The 27,816-nt window shown below is 39.5% G+C and overlaps 1 protein-coding gene across 4 annotated transcripts in view; it reads right to left on the bottom strand.

The window, feature by feature from the left end:
• LOC149016878 (DNA/RNA polymerases superfamily protein) overlaps positions 1-27,816 on the bottom strand; it is a 113,289-nt gene continuing 85,473 nt past the window's right edge. For 2 of the 4 annotated variants that reach the window (XM_089151136.1, XM_089151137.1), the window contains exons 13-14: positions 11,556-11,884; positions 1-694 (exon numbers count right to left, since the gene is read on the bottom strand). In XM_089151136.1, the coding sequence (XP_089007262.1) occupies positions 574-694; positions 11,556-11,884 (450 nt within the window). In that variant the 3' untranslated portion in view covers positions 1-573. Of the gene's footprint in view, positions 695-7,835; positions 7,902-11,555; positions 11,885-27,816 lie in introns of all 4 variants that reach the window. The other 2 variants (XR_016172733.1, XM_089151138.1) reach the window with 2 other exon arrangements.

The following is a 27,816-nucleotide window of genomic DNA, read 5'->3' as shown; positions in this document are numbered from 1 at the left end:
CTCAACCATGAACTTTCTTCTTCATCCATGGGAATCCTACTCAGAACTAGCAGAAAACCCTGTTGTTAATTCCTTGAAACCCATCAAACAGAATACAAATCAACAGGAAAAAAAGATGGGAGTTTGTACGTAACTTTAAAAAAAATAAAATAAAATATCATAAAATACAAACATATATTTCCCTTTATCTCATGGGCAAAATTATCATTTCAATATAAAAATTAACCGAAAAATAACAATAACTTATAATTTGAGAATTTCTCAAATTGACAAATGAAGGCAGCATGTAATTTGGTCACATAACTGGACACCATCTGCCGTTGGTTCTTGTGAAAATGCCCATATAAGTGGATAGCACGTAAGCTAAAATCTTAAGTGTCTTTACCCAACTCTATCCCGACCCCAACGGCCCAACCAACCCAAAAAATAAAAAAATAAATAAAAAGAAGAAAACAAAAGAAGAAGAAAAAAAAAAAAAAAAAAAAAGAAATACAAGAATACAATGAGTTTCTCAGTGGGTAGAGCGAGTGGGGTACTATAATCCAAGGTGTTTTTTAAGATACAATACTCAAGCTAAAACTTCTGGCTACCTTTTACAAAGAATGAATCAATAGGGAGATGGTTCTCATCTTTCGAAGAAGATTTTTGCTTCTTGCGACTGTTCTCTTTGGCAATTCGCGACTTATGTATGGACCTGAGAGGAGACAACATCCATCAAATGAAAGCTTCAGCAAATTATTTCTTGTTATATGCTGAAGGCAAACATTATCATATTATATGCATTCATGCTTTATCACATGTCCATTTACTTTTCATGTCATCAGCAAATGCTAAAAACATCAAGACCAAAAGAACAGGGCAGTAATAACGGTTAGTGCAACAAGATCTCAACAAGCACAAACTCGTTAAATCCTCTGTCCACTTACTTCTTGGGTCACTTTTCCTCGTAAAGGCAGCTAAAATGCTCAGGCTTTGTTCCACAGCGTTTATTGTAATTTTTCCTTATTTTATAAACAAGACGACAAGTGCAACAATTAAATTCAGGATGCCACCTTGAGTAAATGTAAAATCTTAAACAAGCCTAATAGGGGACCAATTTTCACATTTTGAGGTATCTCAGAGGTGCTCCCCGGAAAATTCTTGTTTATTGGCATCGATGGTCATACCAATATTATGGGTACTTTGATGGTGATGGAGGTCGTATGTCTACTACTGGATATTACATGTTTATTGCCGGGAACCTTGTTACCTGGAGAACAGATATGGTGCTACATTGAAAGAGATCAACTAGAAGCCAACAAACCAAGATTTAGATGGAGTTTGAATAAGCTAAACATCATGTTGTAGGTCAATATAAAGATAGAGTTAGAGCTGGGCATGGAGAGTTTACTAGTCAAAATTTATTCACGTTTGGATGATTGGTTGATCCTATGGGAGATTTGGATGCAGGGAACATTTCATGACGTGAATGGGAAATTTGGGTTAAACCCAACCTAAGCTAATGACAAAGTTGATTTTCAACCTACCTACTAAGTAAAAAAAAGTAATAACACCAAAGAAGAATTTGAGGATACCAGGAGATGTTTGGAATGAGTGGCGTACTTGGATAGGAATCATAGGATGTTCTGAGGTTTTGGGGAAAGATTGTTTTGTTTAAATGCAGAATGTTGAATAAATTGAATCTTGATCTTCCATCTTGAAACTTTGAAGGAGATCTTAAGCTTTGAAAGAGAACATGAAGAAAGCTTCAGCTTAAACCTCCAAGGATTTATACTGTCAAGGAGACAATTGGATCAAAGACCAATCACACGAACAAACTACTCAGGTGTCACACAGCAAGGTGCTGATTGGATCAAACCCCACTCCACCAGTATTCGTTTAACACAAGACAATTTTGGAGGAGAAACAAGTACCAAAAGGCTTTTCATTAATGAAACTTCCGTTTTCAATATATGCCCCCATTACAACCTTACACAAAAAAACCCAATCCCCAACCTATTAGGTAACTTAAAGTGACTAAGGAACCAACATAGATTCAGAACAATGTTTGAAACAAGGTCCACTGAACAGCTAATGTCACTTAAAAAAAGAGTATTCCCTAAGCCAAAAGGAGAATATCTTAAGACAACTTAAATTGATCCATGGGTTCAAATGGAGAAAAACCATTCAACCTAAAGGCATAAACTGAAAGGCAAGTGTGGGAATAAATAGATCAAATTGCATATATAACCTACCTTACCATAGTTTAGGCCCATAAAACCTAATAAATAGGAGAGAAAAAATAATAATAATAATAAAAATTTGGAGATATGTTTGCTAAGGCATTGTTTAGGCCTGCTTTTCTTACTGGTTCATACTCCAGCTTGAGGGTGGTGAAATGGTGCAGACCCAACTGTGATCTGCTATGGTGGGCTTCACAGAGAGGATGGTAGAAGAATAGGAAGGAGGGGAAGGTAAATTGACAATCACAGATGCATGCTGGAGGTTCAAATTCCTTAATCAAACCTAAAATGTACAATGAATAAAATGAGCTATAAGCCTTGCATAAAATATAAACCAAACTAAAAACAGAAAGCAAACAAAATAGAACAACACCAAAATAAGCTAATGCTTAAAATTTTAAAACTACCAAGGTAGTCCTGCATAATCTACTCCAGCAATTGAAAGACTTAAAAGCAAATTATTACTAATTCCAGCCCTTCCTATACCAGAAAATCACTTTAGGGGCAGCCCTTTATCTAGGTCTCCAAAGTTAATCATGCCCACCCAAGCTAAGGCTACTACATCATGTAAAAGTGTACATAACCAGTTTAAGGCCAGTCCTTTATCCAGGTCTTCAAAGTAATTCATGTTCTCCAGCCAAGCTAAGGCTACTGCATCATGTAAAAGTGTATGTGGGATACTGTTCCATGAGATTATGTGTTAAGGGTGAAATTATTGAGTTAAAAAATTACTCTTTAATTATTTTCCTAGAGTCATAATCTGGTCTTCAGTTTTTTTCCCCTTTATTGAAATTAGACTTTTTTTTTTGGATGAATAAATAATGATATTAAACAAACAATGAACTACAAGGACGAACCAAGCGAGAAGAATCAGGGAGAAGGGATGATTTGGGAGTTGAGGCCCCAGGATACAACAATAAGCCTGTTCCTTGGGGAATCAACAACCGGGGGATGGGGAATGCTAATGAGTCTAGCCAATACATCAAAATAAATCGCGTTCCAAATCGAATCAAGGGAGTGGGATTTAGAAGTCCAACGCCTTAGATTCCGCTCCCACCAGAGATGATGGATCATAGCACCATAGACAAGCTTACCTACCCGGTCACAAATAGAGGAGCCTGTGAAATTACTCAAAATCCAAAACCAGTCACAATCAAACCCAAATGACCGTCGGGAACGGGGCCAAATGAAAGCAAGGGCTTTTCTCCAGAGAGAACTGGAGAAGGGGCAGGAGAAAAATAAATGCTCAGTGTCTTCAGTACTGGTCCAGCAAAGGATACAGTTTGGGTTCGCAAGGATATGGCAGGAGATAAGGAAAGCCTGGGTTGGGAGGGCATGGTTTAGGGCTCTCCAAAGGGTGAGGGCGTGCCGGGGAATATGTCCAGGGAACCGGACAAGGAATGGCCAAGGGGGGAAGGGAAAGGGGAACAAACCAAGTTCCAAGCAGAAGCCGAGGTGAAGGATTTTGAGGTGAGGGGAGCCAAACTAAAGTGTCATGAGTGGAGGGGATAATGGGTGGGAGGGGATTCCAGACTTGTGTGAGACCAGGGTGGGGGCAGGGGTCCAAGATCCATCGGAGATGAAGTTTGATAAAAGGGAAGACTTGGGGATGCGGGAGTCATAGACGGTGCAGGAGGGAAAAAGAGAGAGGAGAATACCCATCGGATGCCACGGATCTAGCCAGAACTTAGTGGAGAGGCCAGAGGAAATTTGAGTGGTGATGGCAGGGAGAGCACAGGGCCTGAGGAGAAGAAGTTTCCTCCAGATCCAGGAAGGGATGGAAGGGATAGAGACAGACCAGAAAGAATCAGATTTAAGGAGGTAAGAGTAGACCCAATTGACCCAGATGGAATCTTGTTTGGAAACAAATTTCCAAATGAGACGAAGCAAATAGGTGGAATTGACATCTTGGATCCTACGGATTCCTAGGCCCCCCTCAGATTTAGGCCGATAGATGTTGGACCAATTGATGGGGTGGAGGAATCTCAAGGATTCCTGGCCTTTCCAGAGAAAGGCACAAAAGATGGACTCCATCGCCAAAGAGATAGACTTGGGAAGGGGAAAAATGCCACACCAGTAGAGGTAGGAGGATTGGAGTACAGACCGAATGAGCTCAACACGACCAGAAAAGGAGAGAAGCCGGCTTTTCCAAAGTTGGAGACTTTTCCGAATATGATCTAGCATGGGAGCGCAGTGGTGGTGAGAAAGCCTACCAGGGATAAGAGGAAGGCTAGGATAGACAACAGGGAAAGAGCCAGGCTTGAATCTAGAAAGATTCAGGAGATTGGAGCGGAGGGTGTTAGAGACTCCCGAGTTTGTACTCTGACTCGAATTCTTAGTAGTAAGCTGAACATTGACATAGATACTTAGTAGCTTACTAGGAGTATATTTATACGTACTAAAATACCAACAGAGAGCTAGACCATGATAGCCAACTATTGTGGGTCTAGCCCATCTTCTTCCTCACCATCATATACAGTGCTGGTTTCATGTTCCATACGTTGTCAAACTAAGTAATACAAAACTTCATTTTTCACATATCGAAAACCATAAATTCAATAACTAAATGTACTTCATCATAATATTGTAAAATATAGTGTACTATATCATAACAGAGTCCTATTACTTGAAGCACATTGTCGGATATACAAAACCAACACTATACACTAGCAACATAGGTCTTGAAATGGCGGTTCACTTTTGTTCCTAATAATTTTTAAATGTGTTCTACACTAAGGTGACTATCCGTTGCCTTTATTTTTTTTATCCTTTTTTCTAAAGATTTTCCATATTTTCCCAAACTTTTTACCAATTCTTCAACAAGATTTTAGTCATTTCTAAATAATATAATGTAATAAAAAAGTGATAAATGATTTACCTCGTCGAAATTTAGAACCTGTAACTCAACCCATTATAAGTTCCAGCATGAACAAATGGGGAACACCTTAAGAGTTAGTGTTGAAGTTAACATCCAATAATACCATAGGACCCTGTTACACTAAAATGGTTTTTCTTAATTTTATAGAACCTCAATGACTTTTTGACCTTTCCCAAAGCTTGTCTAAGTGTCAATTTGGACCAGTGAGATGGATGTATGGTCCCATTCAGGGCCTAACCAAACCTCTCCAATTTTTGCTACTTGGCAAGAAAATGTTGTTCTGCAACAAAATTAAAACAGTTACTTTTAACCAACACTCAAATACCTCTTCATTAGATTTGAGACTCCATCTCCTTTAATGTCAAAGGAAAAAACTTTCTTACCAACTGTTTTTAACTACCCTCAAGAATAGGCACGTTTTAGCCTCCAGGAGGGAACATAGCCTCCTCCTATTTTTGCTGCCTTAGATTCCACTGTTTGAGGTTGGGCCCCTCTAGGCTCTAGCCTCTTTGTTGTTTCTTCCTTTTGGAGGCTATAGCTGATGAAACTATGGTCTAGGGTTAGGGTTAAGGTTGTAATTTCCCTAGAATGTGGTTGCCCAGGAACATTTCCAGCAATAGGAAGAGGGGTTTTAGGGGGTTCCTAACACAGTTTAAGCCTGCTGAATGTGCAACTCAGATCTGAATTCTATTGGAGTTGAGTTTCAGATTTGAATTGCAAAATTCAAGGCAATTTAGGGTTTTGGCTAGGGTTTGCTGTCTTGCTGTTCAGACCTGAGAATATGCCTGTTCTATAAGTCGAGGGATCGTTCAGAGAATGAAGGACTGAGGTTTTATTGAAATTTATCAAAATTCCGCAATTCACTTGAGGAAGATGAAGTACAGGAATTTCTAAAATTCAGAAAATAGGGCTGCTTTGGGAAAATCTGATGTTAGGAATGAAACCCAGGGTCTCTGCAACTCTATTGAGGATAGAATGATAGGTTTTTGGGCTGGTTCAGGGAATCCTAAAGGGGTTGGAATTGGGAAGCCATGGGGAAGGAGGAGGGAAGGGGGACTGTCACATCCAGCCAGCTGGTACCTTATCTGGAATACCCGGAGGAGTGATCTACAGCCCCGAAGATCAAGTTTAGGAACGATCATACCCACTTAGTACAATAATATAATCAAAAGCAAGAATAAATCGAATGTTTAACTTTATTAATCAAAATATCAAGATACGGTTCAAGAATACAATTAGAGTGCGGAAAATGATACCAATCAAATGTAGAGTGAGGCGAAAAAATCACTCCACAGACAAGCGGAAGGTAGATCAAAAGCAAATGAAGATTACAACCGGTTCCCAACATGAAAGGGGGAACGAACAACTAAGGTCTCAATGAATCTAATCAAGATAAAAAAGAGGATGAGACGATATCTCATCGCTAGCACACAAGTGCAAAAGTTGAACTAATCCTGATAAGTATCAGTCTCGTACTGATAGTCTTCACCAACGTAATCACCATAGCCAGTATAATATGAGTTATCAACTTGATCTTCAAAGTACTGACCATCATAGTCAACAGTAGTAGTATTACCTGCAGAAAAGTCTAACAGAAGATGTTGCAAAAAGGAGTGAGTTCAAAAGAACTCAGCAAGGCAGTTTAATCCATAATAACATAATAACACATGAAAGCAAGCCACACAGTATGCAAAATGATATGAAGCAAACAATGCAGATATGCTTCTAACTCTATGTATGCTTGTCTCTATTGGCAGACACGCTTTAAGTTATAGCACCATACTCCTCTGGGTAGGTCTCAGTCACTCTTCCTTCACGGTTCTGATGCACGTCTTTTGGGTTCTTCGCGGTAATTGGGAAAGGCATCCATCCGGACATTCCATGGTTGGGGTTTAAGTCAACACTCTCTTACTCCGCCATTGGTATGAGTACTGGCGCGTGTCAGGGTTAAGCCTAGCCAAATGCAAGTCTTCTACTTAGTTATATCAACTTAGATCCAGATACTTCCATTCCTCCCATCCGAGATCCTTTTCGGTATCCTTCTCCCTAGAGTCAGTGTATCTTTATGGAATCCACCATCTCGGATACGGACTCATCAACCCTATTGGCCAGCTACATCAAGCTAACAGGTATTTCCGTTCGCTCTCACGGGTCATTTCACCGGTCTTGAGTTCCAGGGCCCACGTTCCACTTCTGCAACTGTACCAATGAACGGCCTCTCATGAGTATCCGCAATGTGACTCATGTCCTATACAGATATTCCGAATCTGAAGTGTGCACAAATCCCCATTGCTACCACGGGTTGCTCGATCTTAATTCCCTTCCGATCGGGTCTGATATAATAGGGACATCATAGCCAAATACTTCTAGACATGCCCTAGGTATGTCAACTAGTAATCAGGGAAAGCGCCAAGGGGCACCATAGGAAAATGTCCCATACCACATCCACTGGTGTCCAAAGGCAAGAACGCCAAAAGGGCATTCCCCATTCCCCAATCACAACCTAGGCAATCACATTCCCAATCAGTCATTCACAAGCACAACTATTAATACAACATATAATCATTTATAATTGATATAAAAATTGAAGAAGAAGAACAAGTACTACTGTAGTTGAAGAACTACAGCAGCCATATGATTATAAGAAACTAAGTACAACAGTGGCACAATCATGTAATTCTAAGCAAATACAAGTAAACATGCATATCAGGTTATTAGGGATTAACCATCCTTACCTTAAACAAATGTCGAAGAAATTCTGAAGAATAATGAGGAAGAGGTCCAAGACTAGCAATTAAACCCTAAACAAGCATATAACAATCATTAGGAATAAGCCCTAGAAGATAAGGAGTCAAACGGAAACAAAACAGGGCAATTTCTGCTGTCAGCAGCCCTTTGGTCGATGCCTTGGTTGATGGGATCGACCAAGTAGATTCACTACGGATATAATATACTAATTTGGTCATAACTTCTTCGTTTGAAGTCCAATTGGTCCAAAATTCGAAAGGGAGCATCCTAGAACATATTAGAATTATCAAGAAGGTCAAAGTATCAAGTCATGGTCAAAAGATAGGTTCTTGATTAAGTCTTAGGATTAGGGTTTCATTATATATATAACCATGGCTCTCATGGAAAAAGGCTAGGGTGAATAAAGATTCACCCTAGGGAATAAAAGAGTACTAACCATGTCCAGAACAGTTTTGGGGATGACCCAATAATTAATAAAGAAAGTTAGGGTTTCATAAATTGGTTACCTCCCATGAGGGTTAACCTAGATTGGGTCTTAAGATAACCCAAGGTAGGTTCACAGGGTGAAAGGGAATAATTTGCTTAGCCATTTAAAACAAAGAACGCAATTGGGGAGGATTAGAAATAATAGGGTTCCCAATTGGATACTCTCTCATGAGGGGTGCCCAATTTGGATATTCTCTCGGTTACCCAAGGGTTTCCCCCCAAAATCTCTTCATATAATGGTTTCCAATTGTTCAAGAAACATTAGGGATCAACTCCTCAATCATGAGGACACAAGGAAAGTTCATGATAATGGTATGAGACCTTCCCCACCATCATAAAGACAGGTAGGAAAATCATGGAAAGAGTCATCAAGATCTCAGGTAAGATTAAGAATCAATAACATCAATAAACAAGAACATCACCATATGGTTTCAAGAACTTCAAGAACATAAATTGGAAATTCACTCTAAGAAATAAAGAATAGTAAAGAATCAAGAAACAAGAACATCACCATATGGTTTCAAGAACATTCACCCCATTCACTCTAAGAAAGAAAGAATAGTATTTTAAAAATCAAGAAGGTATTGGAAAGGTCTAACAATGAGAGAAAACAAGGTAAATAAAGTCAAAGGAAAGAAATTCTAATCTTACCTTTAGGGTTTTACCAACAAGAATTTGTGTATCTCACAGAAAGACTAAGGAGAATAAAGATTCACCCTAGGGAATAAAGATAAAGAAATCATAATAAAGAAAAGTTTTGGGGAGGATCCAATGAATTAAGAGTGGATTTGGATTCCCCAATTTGGTTACCTCTCATGAGAGTACCCAATTTGGACTCTCACAAAATCACCCTTTTTTTGGTTCACAAGAACAAAGATTCATCCTAGGGAAAACAAGAGTAGAAATACATAATCAAGAAAAGTGTTGGGTAGTGTCTAACAATTAATAAATGATTAGGGTTTCCTGATTTGGTTACCTCTCATGAGAGTAACCCAAAATCAGCTCTCATAGAATAACCCTTACTTTTGCTTTCCAAGGATGGGGGAAAGAGGGAATCAACCCAACAATCATGGGGATAGAAGGAAAGGTTGTAGCACTGATGTGAGACCTTTCCCACAATCACCAAAATCAGTAGAATAATAATGAGGGAGTGATCAAGATCATGAGTAAAGTCAATTTCAAGAATCATCGCCATATGGCTTCAAGAACATAGATGAATTGGGGTATTCACTCTAGGGCTAAAAGAATTAGAGAAGAGGCCATTACAATAGTGTAATACCTTTCTCATAGTCAGAAGATTAGAAGTATAGAAGAAAGAATGAATCAAAGAAGAAACGAATCGATTACTAACCTTTTAGAAGAAGAACCGATGAAGAAACTCGAACAGATGCTTGAGGATCATCCTTGGCTTTGGAGGAGAGGTTCTAGGGCTCCTCCCACGTTCTCCAAAGGCTTAGAACTGATTGTGAGTGAAAAACATGGAGTTCCCCCCTTTAAATAGCATAAGAAGTCCCTAAATTGCAAGGATTTCACCAAACTGCCCCTGTTGGTTGATTGGTTGCCAAAGAGGAAGTTCTAAGGTCCTTCCCACAATCTCTAGAGACTTAGAAACCTAGTGGGATTGTTTACCAGAAATTCAAATAAATAAAGCTTTTAAAAACCCTAAAAACATAATTTTACCAAATTGCCCCTGCCTAAGCAGCTTGCTCAAAAATAGGGATTTAATGGGCCTAACTTCAATATTTTTGGATGGGCTTCTTTCAACACATCATAATACTTACCTAGTATGGAGGGATGTCTTCAAACCATGTCCAACTAGGCTTTAGGCCCATCAGCACTTCAAATCCAAATCAAATAAGGTTTCCATAAGGAAGCACCATCATCAATATCCATGGGTTTCGGGTCAAACACCATGTCTTCTATTGAAATGGCCCACAAAGACTTCTTCCTTCATTTTAGGACTTCGGATCTACACTAAGGGAGAGGTCTGACTTGACTTCCTAGGGCTTTCCAAGGATAACAACACGGTACTTAAGGTCCAACTCTAGGTCAAACATTAAACAAACCCTTCTTCAACCAAAACAAATAGGGTGTCCTGGCTAGGTTTGGGCTGGATTTCACAGGGACTGTCTGGAGTGTTGGGAGAAGGGGCTGGAGTTGCAGGGAATTGAAGGGAAAGGGCTTGCAATGAGTTGCGACGGGTTGGGGGTGGTGGCCTAGGTTAGACAAGGGTGGGGGGAAGGGACTAGGTAGAGTGCGTAAGGCACGGGAGGGGGTAGGGAGGCTTGCGACAAAAGAAAGGGGCTGGGATTGGTAGGGAAGGGGCTGTGACTTGGGGATTGGGAATGGTAGCTTGGATGCTTGAAGATCTCTTGAGAGACGCTGAATTAAAGAAAACAAAAAGAACTTGAAAGCTTTTTCACCCGCCAGGGCCTGCCCACATAGGAGACCCTGAACCTCAAACACTCAATTCATTAATTCATCCAATGAAAATAATTTACATGAAGAGGCTATTTATAGCCTGAAAATAAGACTTTGACTCAAACTAGGATCCCCTTAACTGATGGGATCCTATTACATATCAAACTGGACTTGGATCCCCTTAATTGATGGGATTCTATATTCCTATTACATATCAAGCTGGACTCTTATCAGCACTCAAGAAAAAAAATCAAACTACTATGAGAATTCAACCCTTGGATTAGAATCTCACTAACATACTTTATCTTTTAAGCACATGCTAATTAGATAACTTAAGACCAACTTAGGACTCTTTCAAAACAACTCAGCTCAAAGTAGAATACTCCAAGCAAATCCTAAACAGACTCAAAATTACCAAACTGTACTCACCTAAAATTCTAGAATATTCTAATAATAATTTCAGAAATAAAATAAGGGCCAGAATGCCCAAAATACTCCTCATAGAGGGTTCAGGCAGCCTATGGAGGTTTCTTGGATCCATCCTAGGGCCCCATTTAGGGTTTTGGAAGGGGGGGGGGGTCCCTGTGTTCACATCAATAGCTCTTTCTCTTTTCTAATTAAATTATTTATTCAACCAGAAAAAAGAAAAAAATCTAATACTTGGTAAAAAGTCATTGTAGTTTCCATCATGAAACCAATGATTATGGGTATGCCATATACGCATGCATCGGATCAATTAGAATGTTGAGTACATTTGAAAATAGCAGGATTCACATGCAAGGGAACGAATAAGGCTTTACCTTTGCTTCAGTGAGAGAGATCCTGAATTATTGCCAGATTCCATTTTCTGAAGCATCTCTGCAAAGTGATAATCAGAATGTTCTTGCCTTTCTTCGGAAAAACTAGGAGGCAGTTCAACTCCACATCGTGAACATTTATAGCCATCCACCCATAATGATTGCTTTTGTTGATCGGAAAACAATGTGATCTCGTCTGTGAGGCTCACCCTCTCCTTCCCACCTTCCATTTTGGTGCCCATGGACTGTCCAAAGAAAGAAAGTCTCTTTGAATCTACTATTTCATTGTCTTGGGACTGTGTGACATAACTAATGACATTAGGGACAGCCACCTGATCAAACAGTAAGTCCAAGCAAATGTTTAAACTATTGACAAAGGAAACTAAATCAGATAAGAGTGAAAATGGAAAAAATGCTTAATGAAATTTCAACATAGGACATTATGCAAGAGTGTACATGCTCTTTTCTAGTTAATATTATCTGCACAGAAGTCAAAGAGGTGTTTTCTTAAGAAGGCAATTTTGGATCAATGCTTATGTGTAGGCAGCATAAGGTTCAAGATCTTGGTTCAATTTCCTTATAGATTGCTTTCAGTCACTTCCCGTCAGCCATAGCTCAACGACATATTTGTGAATAGAAAGAGAAGATAATGCAAAACCTACAGGAGAGAGGGCATCATTAAAAATGTTGAAGTATACATATGTTTGGGCATATTTTACTGTTCATGTTACTGTTCAGGTGAAATAATATTATGCTAGTGATGTTATTCTACTTTCTATTTTTGATGTAGGAGTCTTGCTACATAAGTTTTGGGAGTTTTTTAGAAAACATAGTTTCTATTTTGGTGGTAGTTTCTATTTTTAGAACTTTCTATTAGGAGCTAGGAAGTTACTAAAGCTGTAATTTTTTGTTTATTTTTTCTAGAGGACAATTACTTGTCTCTCAAGTTGTATTAGATTCATTAGAAGCTATAGATAAAAGGGCTCTGTGATTCTAGACTCTTTAGCTAGAATCACATGCCTCTTCTACTGGTTCTTCATCTCTCTTCTCTTCTTCTTCTCTTTTCTCTGTTCAAGTTCAACTGCTGTTTTGATTATTTAAAGCTTGTTTTCTAACATGACATTAGAGCTTTTTTGAATCAAAACAGTGTTGTTCTCAATATTCTCTTCTGAAATTCTTTTTTTTCTTCTTCTGTTTTCCTTGGTGTGCAACCACCTAATGCTGTATATTATGGACTGTTAGATCAGGTATTCATGTGAACTGATCTTCTTTACCTATTACCTTACTCTTACAAGTTCTAGAACTTGGATTAAATACTGTTTTCTACCTACCTTCGTTACCTCTTTTTTGCTGCACTTTGCAAACCTTTTTTATTTCCTATTCGGTCCTAAGGTTGCAGTATTCTTTTTTGTGCTCATACTACTTCAAGTTTTGGAAAAATGATTTGAATGATATCTACCTTAGTTTAATGTCTTCACTTACATGTGACTCAACCATGAGTATGATTGAATCTAAAGGATCTTAAGGAGATCATGCAAACTGTTAAGAAGGGCAATTTGGGAAAGGATAGTTCCATCGAGAGTTAGCGTAACTCTCGATAGGAAAAAGCGATAGTAATTAGGTGTTCTATACCAATCGAAATTAGTTGTTTCCTATATAGAATAGACTTGTAAATTAGCCTATAAATAGTGAAGTTATTTTTAGGAGTGCTCATGAGTTCTATCTGAGCCTCCACAACTAAGTCGTCACTTCCATCTTCTCCTCCCCCTTGTTCTTCACCTTATTCTTTCTCAAATTAACATGGTATCAGAGCTGTAGGTCCTCTTATTCCTTTCAATTCTAAGAGTTACTAGTACAAACAGTTGATTCTATAGAAAGGAAAGAAACTGTACCTGGTGTGAGAGTCGTTTCCAGAAATTAAAGGGGATGCAACACCTTACGCTGCACTTGTTGGTGGTTTTTGTTTGAAGATTGATGCAGCTCCTTATGCTGCCATTATTTTGGTCTCTCTGTTGAAGATCGGTGAAAGAGAATGCCCAAACTGAGCTGTGCGATGACCTCTTCTCAAGATTGTTACCACGATTGATGCCGGAATCTGCATTTTTCAGGTACGAATAACTACGATTGATTGAGATATTTTTTGTTTTGTGATTTGGGGCTGAGGAAGAGTGATTGTTGTCCTCCTCACTCTCGATCTTTTTAGGGTTGACAGAATCACGATTCTTAGGAGAAGAAGTAGCCGCCGGAGTAGTCGCTGGTGCTAACTGTGGGGTGAGAAACAGTCAGAGTTTTCACTAACTAACGCTGCTCTAGATCAGTTGAGAGAGAAGTTGGGTGACCTGCGATCATCTGAAATACATCTCATGAGCAAGTTTTCTGGTTTTAAGTTGATTTTCTGGTTTGGTTGGTTCAAGTGGTCCAAGTTGGTTTAATTATGGTTATGAGATTAATTTGATTATGGGATTAATCTGGGAATAATTCTGATTTTGAGATTAATCTGGGATTCATCTGATTTGATTTATGAGATTAATCTGATTTGGTTTTAATTTTGTTTGGATATGGGAGGAACTTCAAGTAAAAATACCATGACTGAAATTATTTCTTCATCTTCTCATTATTGGTTAATTGAGAAGAAATTGGAGGGTGTATCAAATTTCCACCACTGGAGGGCTATAGTTAGAGTTGTTCTTACTAGATGGGGACAGATAGATCATTTGACTAAGACTGTACCTAAAGATGATGATACTTGGGCAATTGTTGATGCTCAAATACTTGGGCAGATGTTTAATTCCTTGGCCGATAATATTGTAGATTTGGTTACTCACTTTCAAACTGTGAAGGAATTATGGGAGTATTTGAATGTGTTGTATTCTGATCAGAATAATCTGGCTAGAATCTACGAATTGTCCCAGGAGTTTTATCGAGTAGATAGGAAAGGTAGAGATATTACTCAGTATTTTGTAGATTTTGAAATAATGTATGAAGAACTAAACTCTATTCTACCTATCTCCTCTGATGTCAAAACTATGCAAAATCAAAGAGAGCAATTAGCTGTTATGGGTTTCTTGGGAGGTCTTGGAAAGGAGTTTAAGGCAGTTAGAACACAGATTCTTGGTAGTGATCATGTACCCACGTTAGTTGATATATTTTCAAGAGTTCTTCGTGTTGCAAGGGAGAGTACCAATAACTCTACAAAAAATTCAGCTTTGGCAAAATTTCCCGCGGCACTTCTAGAGGACACGCCTCTGGTGAACAGTATATAGGACGCACTTGAGGAAATAATACTGGAAAATATTCGGGTTCACACAACTCTACTGATAGTACAGGACAAGTTAAGACTTGTCATCACTGTGGTCGTCTAGGACATATTCAACGATATTGTTGGAAGCTTCATGGGAAGCCCACACTCATGGCTAATGCAATCATCACCTTTGAATCAGCCTCTACAACTATTAAAGTTCATCTTGAGGGTAAGACCGTAAAGATGACTGAGGAAGATTATATTCGTTTCACTCAGTTTCAGGCCACTCAACCACAATTTACCACTGCCACCCTCGTTCAGACAGGTAATGCTACTGCTTGCGTTTCAACCACATCTCGCCCATGGATCATTGATTCAGGAGCTTCTGATCATATGACCAAGGCTACAAGTATATTTTTCTCTTTTGTTCCATAATCCTCTTTGGTTACACTTGCTAATGACTCTCATATCAATGTTAAAGGAGTGGGTACAGTTCAACTCACTCCATCCATTACCCTACCCTCAGTTCTTTACATACCTAATTTGCCTTTTAACTTATTATCTGTTCATAAATTTACTTCTACTAATAACTGTTTGTTTTAGGTACCTAGGTTCAATCATAAGTAAAATAGGTGATTTAGATGACGAAGTTTCCCAAAGAATTAAAATAGGGTGGATGAAGTGGAGAGGTGTGTCCGGGGTCTTATGTGATCGGCGTATTCCATTAAAGCTTAAAGGAAAATTTTATAGGACCGTTGTTCGACCAGCTATGATGTACGGAGCAGAGTGTTGGGCTGTTAAAAAGAATGATATAGATAAACTCAGTGTAACAGAAATGAGGATGCTAAGATGGATGAGTGGCAAAACTATGATGGATAAGATAAGAAATGATCATATTAGAGTTGGTTTGGGAGTTGCTCCCATAAGTGATAAGCTTCGAGAAAGTCGTTTGAGGTGGCACGGCCACATTCAACGGAGACCTATAAATGCCCCTGTACGGAGAAGTGATATAATCCATATTGAAGGAATTAGAAGAGCTAGGGGTAAACCTAAGATAACCTTAGGAGAAATGGTGAAAAAGGATATGTATAGCTTAGGCCTTGTATCTAGCATGGCCTCAAACAGAACTGATTGGAGGGCAAGAATCTATGTAGCCGACCCCATTTAGTTAGGACAAGGCTTATTGTTGTTGTTGTAATAACTGTTTGGTGAAAATCTTTCCTGGATATTGTTTATTTCAGGATCTTACGACGAAGAAGATGCTTTGTAGAGGTCGTATGTCTGAGGGGTTGTATCTATTCGAGGAGATATCCTTTACTGCTTGTTCTAGTATTTCCATCCCCCATCAAATACATTGTTGGTTGGGGCATCCCTCTTTGGAAAACCAAAAATTGGTAGATAAAAGTTTTCATTCTCTTTCCAAGTTGGACTGTGAGTCTTGTCAGTTTGGAAAACTTCATCGTGTGAGTTTTCCCCCTCGTATAAATAACAGATCAGACCACCCTTTCTCTTTAGTTCATTCTGATGTGTGGGGACCTTGTCTTGTTACTTCTACTTCAGGTTATAGATACATTGTTATATTTGTGGATGACTTTTCAAGAGTCACTTGGCTTTATTTAATGAAAGTGCACATACGCCGTCTGAAACCACATGCTCCCCCCTCTGCACCTACGGTCTCTACCTCTGTGCTGACTTCGTCTGCTGATCCTGTGGACGTTCCTGCCAAATTTGACCTTGATATTCCCATCGCTCTTCTGAAAGGCACTCGTCCTTGTGTTAAGTATTCCATCTCTAACTTTATTTCATATTCTGCTTTATCACCTGGGTTTTCTACTGCTCTATTTACTATAGCGACTTATCCTATTCCTAAGAATGTTCTTGAAGCCTTGTCTAATCGTGGGTGGGTCAGTGCAATGAACAAAAAATTACAAGCCTTAGAAGACAATCAGACTTGGGATCTTGTGCCTTTAACCTCAGGAAAGACAACTATTGGTTGTAGGTGGATATTCACTGTGAAAGTTAATCTTGATGGTTCTTTAGCTCGCCTGAAAGCTCGTCTCGTTGCAAAGGGCTATGCTCAAGTTTATGGCGTGGATTATGTAGATACTTTTTCCCCTGTTGCCAAGATTACTTCCATCCGCATTTTAATCTCTTTTGCTGCTACCTACCAGTGGCCCTTGTTTCAATTAGAGGTGAAGAATGCCTTCCTTCATGGAGATCTGCACGAGGAAGTGTATATGGAGCAACCACTTGGGTTTGTTGCTTAGGGGGGAGAAGAATAAGGTTTGTTGCCTCCGCAAATCATTATATGGTCTCAAGCAGTCACCTCGAGCATGGTTTGGACGATTAACTACTTTTGTGATAGAATTTAGGATGACTCGTTATGAAAGTGATCACTCTGTATTCATTAAAAACTCTAATGCAAGCAAAATCTTTCTTGCAGTTTATGTTGATGATATTGTCATTACAGGAGATAACACTTCAGGAATTGATAGGTTAAAGACCTATTTACAAGAGAAATTTCAGACCAAAGACTTGGGCAAGTTATAGTGTTTTCTAGGAGTTGAAGTCGCCCAATCAACAAAGGGCATCTTCTTGTCTCAATGGAAGTATGTACTGGAATTGCTATCTGAAACAGGAATGTTGGGATCAAAACCCCTAGACACTCCCATGGAAAATAACTTAAAGTTAATGCCAGAAGGTGGAAGTATTCTTGATGATCTAGAGAAGGCTTGTTGGAAAGCTGAATTATCTGACTGTGACTTGACCTGACATTGCCTTTCCTGTCTGTGTTGTGAGTCAATTTTTTTCTGCCCCACGAACAACACATTGGGATGCAGTAATTCGAATTTTGCGGTATCTTAAGAAAGCACCAGGACACGGACTTCTTTACACTAATCATGGACATAGAAATATTAAAGGATTCTTTGATGCTGATTGGGCTGGATTACCTATTGATAGAAGATCGACTACGGGCTATTGCACATTTGTTGGAGGAAATCTTGTGTCGTGGAAGTAAGAAACAAACTGTGGTAGCAAGATCAAGCGCAAAATCTGAGTATCGTGCTATGGCACAGGCAACATGCGAGATGATATGGATAAAACAATTACTCCAGGAATTAGGAATTATTGATGACACACCAATGAAGTTATGGTGTGATATCAAGCTGCGTTTCATATAGCATCAAATCCAATCTTTCATGAACGTACCAAGCATATTGAAGTTGATTGCCACATTGTTCGTGAGAAGTTACTACAAGGCATAATATCCCTCGTTCTTCACCTTATTCTTTCTTAAATTAACATAAATGTTCAAATTACATCTATCAAGCTCAAAGGTAGTTCTAATTACTTGTTGTGGTCACAAGCGGTTCGGGTGTATATACTTGTAAAAGGTAAGCTTAAGTTCATTGAGGATGAACTTCCGTTGAGACTGACAATTCCTATTTCAGTTGGATCCAAGATGATGCAATCATCAAAATTTGGATGTGGAATAGTATGGAACCTAATATTGCAGCGAATGTTATGTTCCATAAGACTGCAAAGGGAATATGGGATAACTTGCAAGAGACCTATTTCCAAGCTAAAAATATGACTCGGATTTTTAGTATTTACGAAAAACTATTTCATTTTTAGCAAGCTGACAAGTCTTTGCAAGATTATTACAACTCCTTTAAAGGCATGATGGAGGAGTTGAATGTCTTTCAACCTCTCACCACAGATATAGAGAGGCTTAAGGCCCAACGGAATGAATTTTTTGTATCCAAGTTTCTTGTAGGATTGAACCTTAAACTGAAATCTGTCAAAGGATATCTTCTTGCTGGGGAGCATGTCCCTAACCTTAGTGAAGCATATTCTAGACTTCAACGTATTGCCTTTCCTGAAGAGAGTTCTCCAGAAAAAAGTTTTGAAGGAGAAAATTCAGCCTTCACTACCTCTCGTGGAAGGGGATGTGGTCATGGTTCAGGGGGAGTTAGCAGGTCTTCTGGAGGTTGTCGTATTCAACTGTCTGATAAGACATCTCGACTTTGTACTCATTGCGGTAAAACAGGGCACTTAGTGGAAGCTTGTAGGGCCAAACATGGAAAGCTAGAGTGGGCCAAGCACCTTGCCATTATGCCGTTTCTGATGGTGGTACTAATACTGTAGCAAACAACGATAATGGTTCTGGATCTTCTTCAGGGGATGGATCTTCTGCAAAAGATGATTTGTAAGAAAGTCTTAAGAAAGTGCTCTAACCTGTTTCGTTGTTATGGTTTCTTCTTCCTTAAAAAAAGAGAGGCTGTAACTAATTGATTTTGGTTTTGCCGACTTATTTCACGACAGCCAATCGATGAGGGGGATTGTTCGTTCTGCGCTATGCTTTTTCCGTCATTAATATTCTTTATTCAAAGATTCTACATAAGTACATATGGTATAGTGGGTTGGTTCATGTAATTCTGATTTTTATTGAGCAGATATTTTATCTGAGCATAGAGAAAGTACGGAGTTTATTGAAAACTGAAGGTTATTGCAGCAGATTAGAACAGAGTGGATATAATGAGCTTCAATAGTTGATTGTTGGTTGGTGTTTTCTTGATAAAATAAAATAAAAATAAAGATAAAGTTGAAGAGGAGAGGAAGAAGATGAGGCAAGTTGAAGTTGAATCTGCCGTCTCTTATCGTCTTTGATTTTCAAGTTTCAGATGTTGAGGAAGAAGATTTTGGTTCACATCCTGCTTTAGTTTTAGGTCCAGTTTTTGTTTAGTCCTGGGATCAATTTTTTGTTCAAATTTGGGTTCAGATTCTTGTTTCAAATTTTGATTCAGTTTTTGGGATCAATTCCTGGTTCATTTTCTAATTCTATTTCCTGATTTGTGCCTGATTCAATTGTTTGGTTATGTTCAGGTTTCAAATTCAATTTCCTGATTCCTAGACTCGCTTTATTTTGAGTTTCCATTATTGTCTGTTTTCATATTTAATTAGGATTTCTTCCCACTTTGTCTTGTGAGATGATTTACTGCTGGTTGATCAGCTTTATTGGTGAAACATACACTGTTCTATGGCTGCTACTTTTCCTTCTTTGATTTCTTTTGTGCTCAAGCTTTTAAGATGCGGGTAATTGGCCATCATTATTTGCCGCGTGTAATGCTATACGTGAGGGGGAGATTGGAGATCCTTCTATATCCACTCAAGATTTGTTGAAGAATATTATTGGTGAAGATCTTTGTCTTCATAAGATGGTATTCTACAGCAATGCCTAACTAACTATTATCAAAATCATTTTTCCTATTTCTATAAATATTTTATTAATTTTTAAAAAATTAAACATTTATAGGGTGGAAAAATATTTTCGACTCTATGAGACCGTAGATCAACCCATGGATTTCAACATATATTTATTCCATCTCCATAGAAGGCATATATCAACTATATCTTTTACATTTATGTGTAAGAAAGTAGATTTTTTGACACCCAAAAATAATTAATTAATCCACTTTGTGAAAGAAAAAAAATATTGACATCGTGAATTCGTAGATCGGCTTACATTGTTCAACATATATTATTTCCATACCCATTTGACAACAAACTAACATGCAATTTGAAAAAAAAAAAAAAAAAATCTAGTTTGGAGAAAAATGGATACCTCTAAGATGAAAAAGTGCAATATCTCATTGAAATGCTGTTAGATCCATGCGGTGCATTCGTTTGTTGGCAAGAAACACGTAGAAGATGATGAAGATCGAGTCAAACATGGCAAAATGAAGTGAGAATTGTGGAATGCTAAGGTCAAAATTTCGCGCGAAATTTCGACCCCAGCGCCCCTTTATATAATTTGGATTTGGGATGAAATCTCGCGAGATGTTCTGTGAAAATCTCACTGAAATTTCAATAGGCATCAAAACTTTTTTATCTCAAGCCTTGTTTCATCTTTGTGGCAACCGTAACACCGAAATCTTATCGAAATTTGCTGAGATTTCACCAAATTTTAAACCATAAATGGGCATACAACCATAAAAAAGCAGGTCTCAGGAAAATAGAGAAAGTAGTAAGCCAGAGTTAGAAAAATTCATGAGCTATAAGGGTTTCCACTTGCAAAGAACTGCACCATGAGGGGAATACAGATTGAAGGAGACAAAAAGGAAACAATTCTAGGCTGGTAGAAACTACAAGAAATCTGCGAAATGTAAGAGTGACCTTTCAAGGTTTATTTCTTCAACCGCAACAGCTGCTTGGCGTTCCCATGACTCGCATTCAAGCTCCTTGAATTTCAAATATCTTACATACTTGAGGGAAGGATTGTGAGAATTTAGGATGAGGATTATGTCTACTTTACCTAATTTCAAGCCAATTAGTTACAGACTCACAACCCCTCCATTGCCACCCTCATTCAGATATGTCATGGAACAAAATGTAGTAGTAGTAGGAACGAAAGTATCCAACCCGAGGCTTATTTCGACCTATCGACGCTATATTGTGATTTCGAGCCATATCGCCAAAGCTATTTCGACCCCCTTTTGAAATTTTTGCTGATTTCTCTTGCTTTCATCGCCTTCTACACCTAATTTCTAGCATTACATTTCCTTCAAACACTTGATTTGCTCCTCCATTTGTGCATTTCTCAAATCTTGCAAAGTGAGTAACCAACTTCCTCATTTTTTGATTTTTGTTTCATTTGTGCCTTAAATCATGTTAGATTGCTTCCAAATTTATGTATGTTTACTTTAGAGTGTTGATCTATGAATTTGTAGTCTCAAAATTATTTTTTGATTCTTCCTACTATTTTTTTATTTTTCTGTTATTAAAAATTATTTACTAAATTATGTATATTGCTAAAAATGTATATGTATATTACATGTATAAGCTTCAAATGAATGTATGTGAGAGTTGAGACACCATATTGCTATGATGGTGTTGAATTAATTTTTTTTCAGTTAATTATGTAATTTTACTGTATTTTAAATAATTAAAAAATATTTAAATATTAAAAAAAACTAATTAATTTCTGTTTTAAATTTTAAAATAGTGGAGTATTAATGGAAGCATATATGCAATTTTTGGAGCATGTTGTGGATATTTTTAAGATAGTTTGTGTATTTTATATATTTTAAAATTATTTATATATTAAAAAAATACTTATATAGTTATACATATATTTTTTTATATTTAAAAATAGGAGGTTATTATTAGAAGCATGTATGTCATTTTTGGAGCATATTGTGGAGCTTTTCAAGATACTTAGTGTGTGTTTCTTGTATCAGGCAGTCTCTTTTAAAGATGTCAGACACAGCTTGGGAACATGGGAGGCCACTGACAGCTGATAGGAGGAAGAGCGAGTGTAATTATTGTAAGAAACAAATAGGAGGAGGTGGGGCCACTAGATTGAAGCTGCATCTAGCTGGTGGCAACATGGATGTAACAGGGTGCCCAAAGGTGCCCGTAGAGATCAAGAGGGCAATGGCCTCAAATATTACTGGTGGAAAGCAAAAGAGGAAAGAGAAGAGAACACAGAGGGATGAGTTCGAGGATGCCTGTTTAGATGACCTTCCAGATCTTGAGGATTATGGTAGGGATGAGCCAGGAGACAGTGACCCTGATCCAGAGGCCGATCAGCTGAGGAGGGCGATGATGATGAGTAGGGAGCAACAGAAGATTCATGACATGAGGAGGCAACAGAGGGTTTGGGTTGTGGGTCCTCTAGAGAGCCGGTAGGTATGGGAGGCACAGGTGGCTCCCAAGTCCCTATGAGGAGGACTCAGAGTGTGAGGCAGGAGGCTCCTATCCCACGGGCCCCTACAAGGGGTTGAGCTTCGTCAGCACATCCTACAGATCCGGATCTTGAGATTCTTCGCAATGATCCGACCCTATTTAGGAGGCTTGAGCAAAAGCAGAGGAAGTTGAAGCACTTATAGGGGAGTGTGAAGGAAAAAGTGGAGATGGCTTTCTCCAAATGGGCCTATTACCATAGTATTCCAGCACATACAGCCCAAGGGCCCTATTATAAAGATATGATTGAGGAGATAGGCATGGCTGGGAGTGGTGTATAGGGCCCCACTCCATATGAGATGTATAATGTGTATTTGCCTAAAGAGGACTTAAATGAGTACATTAAGGGATTAAAGCCCATGTGGAATCATTATGGAGTGACTGTGATGACTGATGGTTGGACTGGTCCCACTAGACAGTCCATCATCAATTTCATGTTGAATTGTGATGGGAGGACAGTGTTCCTCAAGTCAGTAGATGCATCCGGTGAGAAGAAGGATGCAAAATACATTTACAAATTATTGAAGCAAGTGGTGAAGGAGGTTGGAGTGGAAAATGTGGTTCAAATTGTGATTGATAATGGCTCCAATTACAAGAAAGCTGGGTTGAAGATGCAAGAGAACTCCACGTATTTAAACATATAGTATTAATTTTCATTTGTAAATACATATATATACATTAAACATATACATATACACTTTATAACTTTGTATTGATGGCTTGACGCCTTAATGGATGGACAAATATAGGCTCTTTTGGACTCCTTGTGCTGCTCACTGCATTGAGTTAATGTTAAAGGACATTGGAAAGGTCAAGCTTGTGAAGAAGACCGTGGAGCAACCTCGACATGTTAGCACCTTCATATATAACTACACCTATGCATTAACGATGATGAGGGACAAGTGTCAGGGTGAGTTAGTGAGGCCAGGCATAACCATATTTGCTACTAATTGGATAGCACTGCAGAGCTTTGAGAGTAGGAAGACTGGCCTTAGGAGTATGTTTGCATTAGAGGAGTGGTTTAACTGGGAGGGTTCTTCATCAGTGGGAGGAAGGAGAGCACAGTTGACCATACTCGATGAGACTTTCTGGCACAATATGAGGATAGTGGTGAAGGTGCTTGAGCTTGTGGTGAATGTGTTGCGGATGGTAGATCAGCAGAGAAAACCTACTCTAGCACACATATTTGCTGCAGTAGAGAGGATGAAGCAGTAAGTTGCTCAGGTCCACCCATGCGGTAACAAGAAAGTCCTTCAAATCATCGACATTAGATGGGAGTCTATGTTGCAGCATCCGCTGCACAAGGCTGGTGAGTTGTTAAGTTTAGTATTTAATTTAATTTTCATTATGTTATCACACTATTAAGCATTAACTATTCCCATTTTATGACATACTCTTTCTTACACAGCATACTATTTAAATCCTAAGTACCATTACAAGGACAATCTTGGGATGATGCAAGATTTAATGGATGCTGTCCAAACTGTAGTGGAGAAGTTCGAACCGGATTCAAATAAACAAGCAGTCATCCTTATGGAGGTGAGATAGTGATTTGAATCATTTGATATTCACAATTCATAGTTTTATACTAGGTCATTAACCTAGTAACTAGTTATTGTTTTTTCTCTTTATATATTAGATAAAGGCTTTTAGGGATGCCACTGGGAGCTTCGGTCGTGCTGTGGTCGTATCTGGACGGGAAACCGCCCCTGCGGGTAAGTTCATTCATTTATTTCATTATAAATTTAATTATTATATTCTATCTTTAATTTAGTTATTTAAGTATTAAAATGACTTGGAGTCTATGTTTGTTGCAGCTGAGTGGTGGTTGCAATTTGGACGTGATTCACACAACTTGAGTAGGATTGCAAGCAAAGTGCTCTCCCAAACATGTTCTGCCACTGGTTGTGAGCGAAATTGGAGCACCTTCAGCCTCATTCACTCGAAGAGGCGCAACCGATTGGGTGTGAAGCGTTTAGAGGACCTTGTCTACATACATTATAATATGAGACTGAGAGAGGATCATATTAGACAGGGGATGGACAGAGAGAGCACCAATATCGAGTTGGCTGACATATTTGAGATGGATGATGATGATAACCCAGTAGTTGACTGGATCAGGGACAGTGGAGAGACATTGTTGGATGAGGAGGGAGGTCGTCCCAGTGAGACAGTTGCCAAGGAGATGGGGGCTGATGTGGATGAGTACATGGCCTAGGAGGGGAGGGCACATGCAGAGCCCGCCCGTCCCTTCGTGCCACACCCTAGTGCATCCACCCAGAGTGAGGATTTGATTCTCTGGTCCGACACTGAGGATGAGGTGACTCAGGCCTCCGGCGATGACGATGGTGGTGATGATGACGATGGTGATGACGATGATGATGGAGGGGATGAGGAGGGTGTGGGACCTCGTGATCAGGATTTAGCTGATCCTAGGGACAGACCACCACCACCACCACCACCACCAGCAGTACGTGAGAGTCAAAAGGGGGGAGGACAATCATCGAGATTCACAGGCGAGAGTCAGTTCACCCATGCGACACAGGATTTAGACCATACTGGAGCTGCATCTCGAGGCAAAAATGTTTCCCCTACATATTCGAGGAAGGGAAGGGGAGACGGCACGGCTGGAGCACAGAGGACACGCCATCATATGGGTCCTACCGTCCAGCCGATGCCGAGAGCTTGGTGGGATCTATGAGATCGATGAGCATTGATGATGGTAGAGACTCCACCTCCAGAGGATCCGGATGGCATAAGCTTGCAGAGTCCTCATATGATACTGCTGTGGGGAGTATTGGTTCTATCGAGTCGACTTATGGTTATGGACCATATGGTGTCCCACCTGGCTATCAGATTCAGGGTTAGGCCAGTCAGCCACTAGTGGAGCCTTATGCTTATGGAGTAGCCTATGGAGCTTATGGTGTCCCTCCCATTGCCTATTATCGGAGTCAGCCACTGGGACCTTATCAGTATCCTTATCCTTCTCCTAGTCTTGAGAGCCAGGGTGCTCTTTCATTTGTTGAGCAGATTTTCCACACTATTCCACAGCCACAAGGCCCACCACCACCAGTTCCTTTGGAGATTCACAACTTCCCACCGTCAGGAAATCTTATGCATGTGGATGAGGCCACGTACAGAGATGCAGTTGTTGACTATGTCCAAAACTATATGGGGCAAAAATCATGGGAGTTGTATTGTCATTTGTATGGGGTGCAGACGGAAGAGGGAGACATTGAGGCTTGAATAAAATAGACTTGTAACTTGTAAGTAATAACATTACCGCTTCTTCTCTGATTCATGTACTATATACTTGGATGTTACATTTTCAGTAGTTTTTAGTAAACTAGTAGTTCTATAGTGTTTATTATGCTTGAAATAGGTAGTATGCAAAAATCCAAATCAATTTGAGTGCATTTGAGGCTCGAATTGACTTTTCAAGAGTCAGATAAAAAGTATCCAGTTTCGGTCGAAATTTCAACCGAAACATGGAAATTTCGACCTTTTTCAAGGTCGAAAAAGTTGCGACACCATATTGTTGTGATGGTGTTGAATCAGGTAAAAACTTGTACAATATTTTGCCAATTTCAACTAGGTCGAAATGGTGAAACGAGATGAAATCTTATACTATTGTTCCAGTCATGGTAGAAGATCTCTCTCTCTCTCGAGATCTCACCATCTTGAAAAACCTAAATCTCGACCGAGATGTATGATCTTTTAGGCGTCAACTCGGTGGCCCATTATGGCATCTCTTTATCATCAAATGAAAAAAACGTCCATCTTGGCAAATCTCTTGTCGACTCAACCTGATATTAGTATTAAAAACCTAGCTGATGGATTTTGCAAACACCAACATAGATGCTTAGCTGATTACAAAGAATTATGGCAGCAGATCCCCACCTAAGGAGGACATCTCCCCACCCCCTCTCAGCCACCACCCATCCCTCCTTCCTCTACCTCCATCTGCAACCTACCACCTACTATCACCCTTACCTTGAATTCTCCTGAACCTGTTATCCCTTGCATCCTAAAGCCTCCTCCAAAAGCCTGGAGCTCCCTATTCAACCCCTCCCACTCACCAATCCCATCTCTACCTACCCACAACTGCAACCTCTCATTCATCCCTCCTGCTCCCTCCCCCAATTCAGGCCCCCTGGTTCACTGCCCTTTTGAAGCCACTGCTGATAGCATCAAGCTCTGGAATCTTCCTGTATTTGGTCAATTTCTTGGTCCATGCCCTCCCTTTGGAATTGTTAAAACATCGTTGTCTAAGCAATGGCACGCTCAAGGTTCTTTGGAAACTCACCTGATTGATGCCAATACTTTCCTCTTCAAATTCGCCTCTCCTTGTTGCAAAGCTAAAGCCATTGAAGGATCATTGTGGTTTGTAGGTAAATCACCCATCTTCATCAAGTCTTGGGAACCATTTAAGCCTCTCTGCAGGGTCGACTTCAACACTATTACCATGTGGATCAACCTCCCTTGTCTCCCTTTGGACTTATGGAATCATGACTGCCTCAGTAGAATCGGCTCAGCCATCAGTCGCCCCCTCTGCTTTGATTTGAAGACTTCAAAATTAGAACGTCTCTCGTATGCTAGGATTTGTGTTTAAATTTCTGCAGCTAAGCCCCTCTCCCCTTATATCATAATTGAAGACGACAATGGTCTGCATTACAACCAAATTATAGCCTATGATTGGATCCCTACAAGATGCGATGCCTGTGCCTCCTTCGGTCATGAAGAGTCCTCTTACAAATCTGGATTTTCTAAAGTCAACTCAACTGTTGGAATTTTGCCCATGCCGAACACTGTGAATCCTCGGCATGCCAGTGAAGATTGCTCTCCTCCACCTCTTGAAGAAAAAATGAAAGAAGACCTCTCAAATTCTGCTCAGATCCCCTTGATAGACTTGCTGGAGAAAGTCTCGGTGCCCATAATTCTTGCCGCCTCATCTTCGATACAGCTCCGACGACCAAAATTTACCGAAGAAACAAGAAAAGAAAAGAAAGAAAAAAAATCAAAACTCTCCTAGTTCTGCTCCTCCGGCTCCTCTGACCAATGTAAACCCTGCTTCTCAAGGGAAGAACAAAGCTTTCTCTGACACTGTTCTGCCCAAAGCTCCCTCACTTCACATCGAAGGCTCTGTAGACGAAGCTTCGGCCTCCAGGTCATCGTGAAATCAGGATCTCCTTGTCCCTGCCAATCATGACAGCCTAGGTGTTGCACCAATTCAACCTTCGCCTCCTCCTGCAACCGAAAAGTATTCCCAGCCTTTAC

The sequence above is a fragment of the Hakea prostrata genome, chromosome 4 (genome assembly GCF_041222555.1).
Source record: "Hakea prostrata isolate BN-2017 chromosome 4, UWA_Hpros_2, whole genome shotgun sequence".
Taxonomy (NCBI): domain Eukaryota; kingdom Viridiplantae; phylum Streptophyta; class Magnoliopsida; order Proteales; family Proteaceae; genus Hakea; species Hakea prostrata.
The sequence above is the reverse complement of the archived record's forward strand: the minus strand, read 5'-3'. Positions and strand labels throughout refer to the sequence as shown.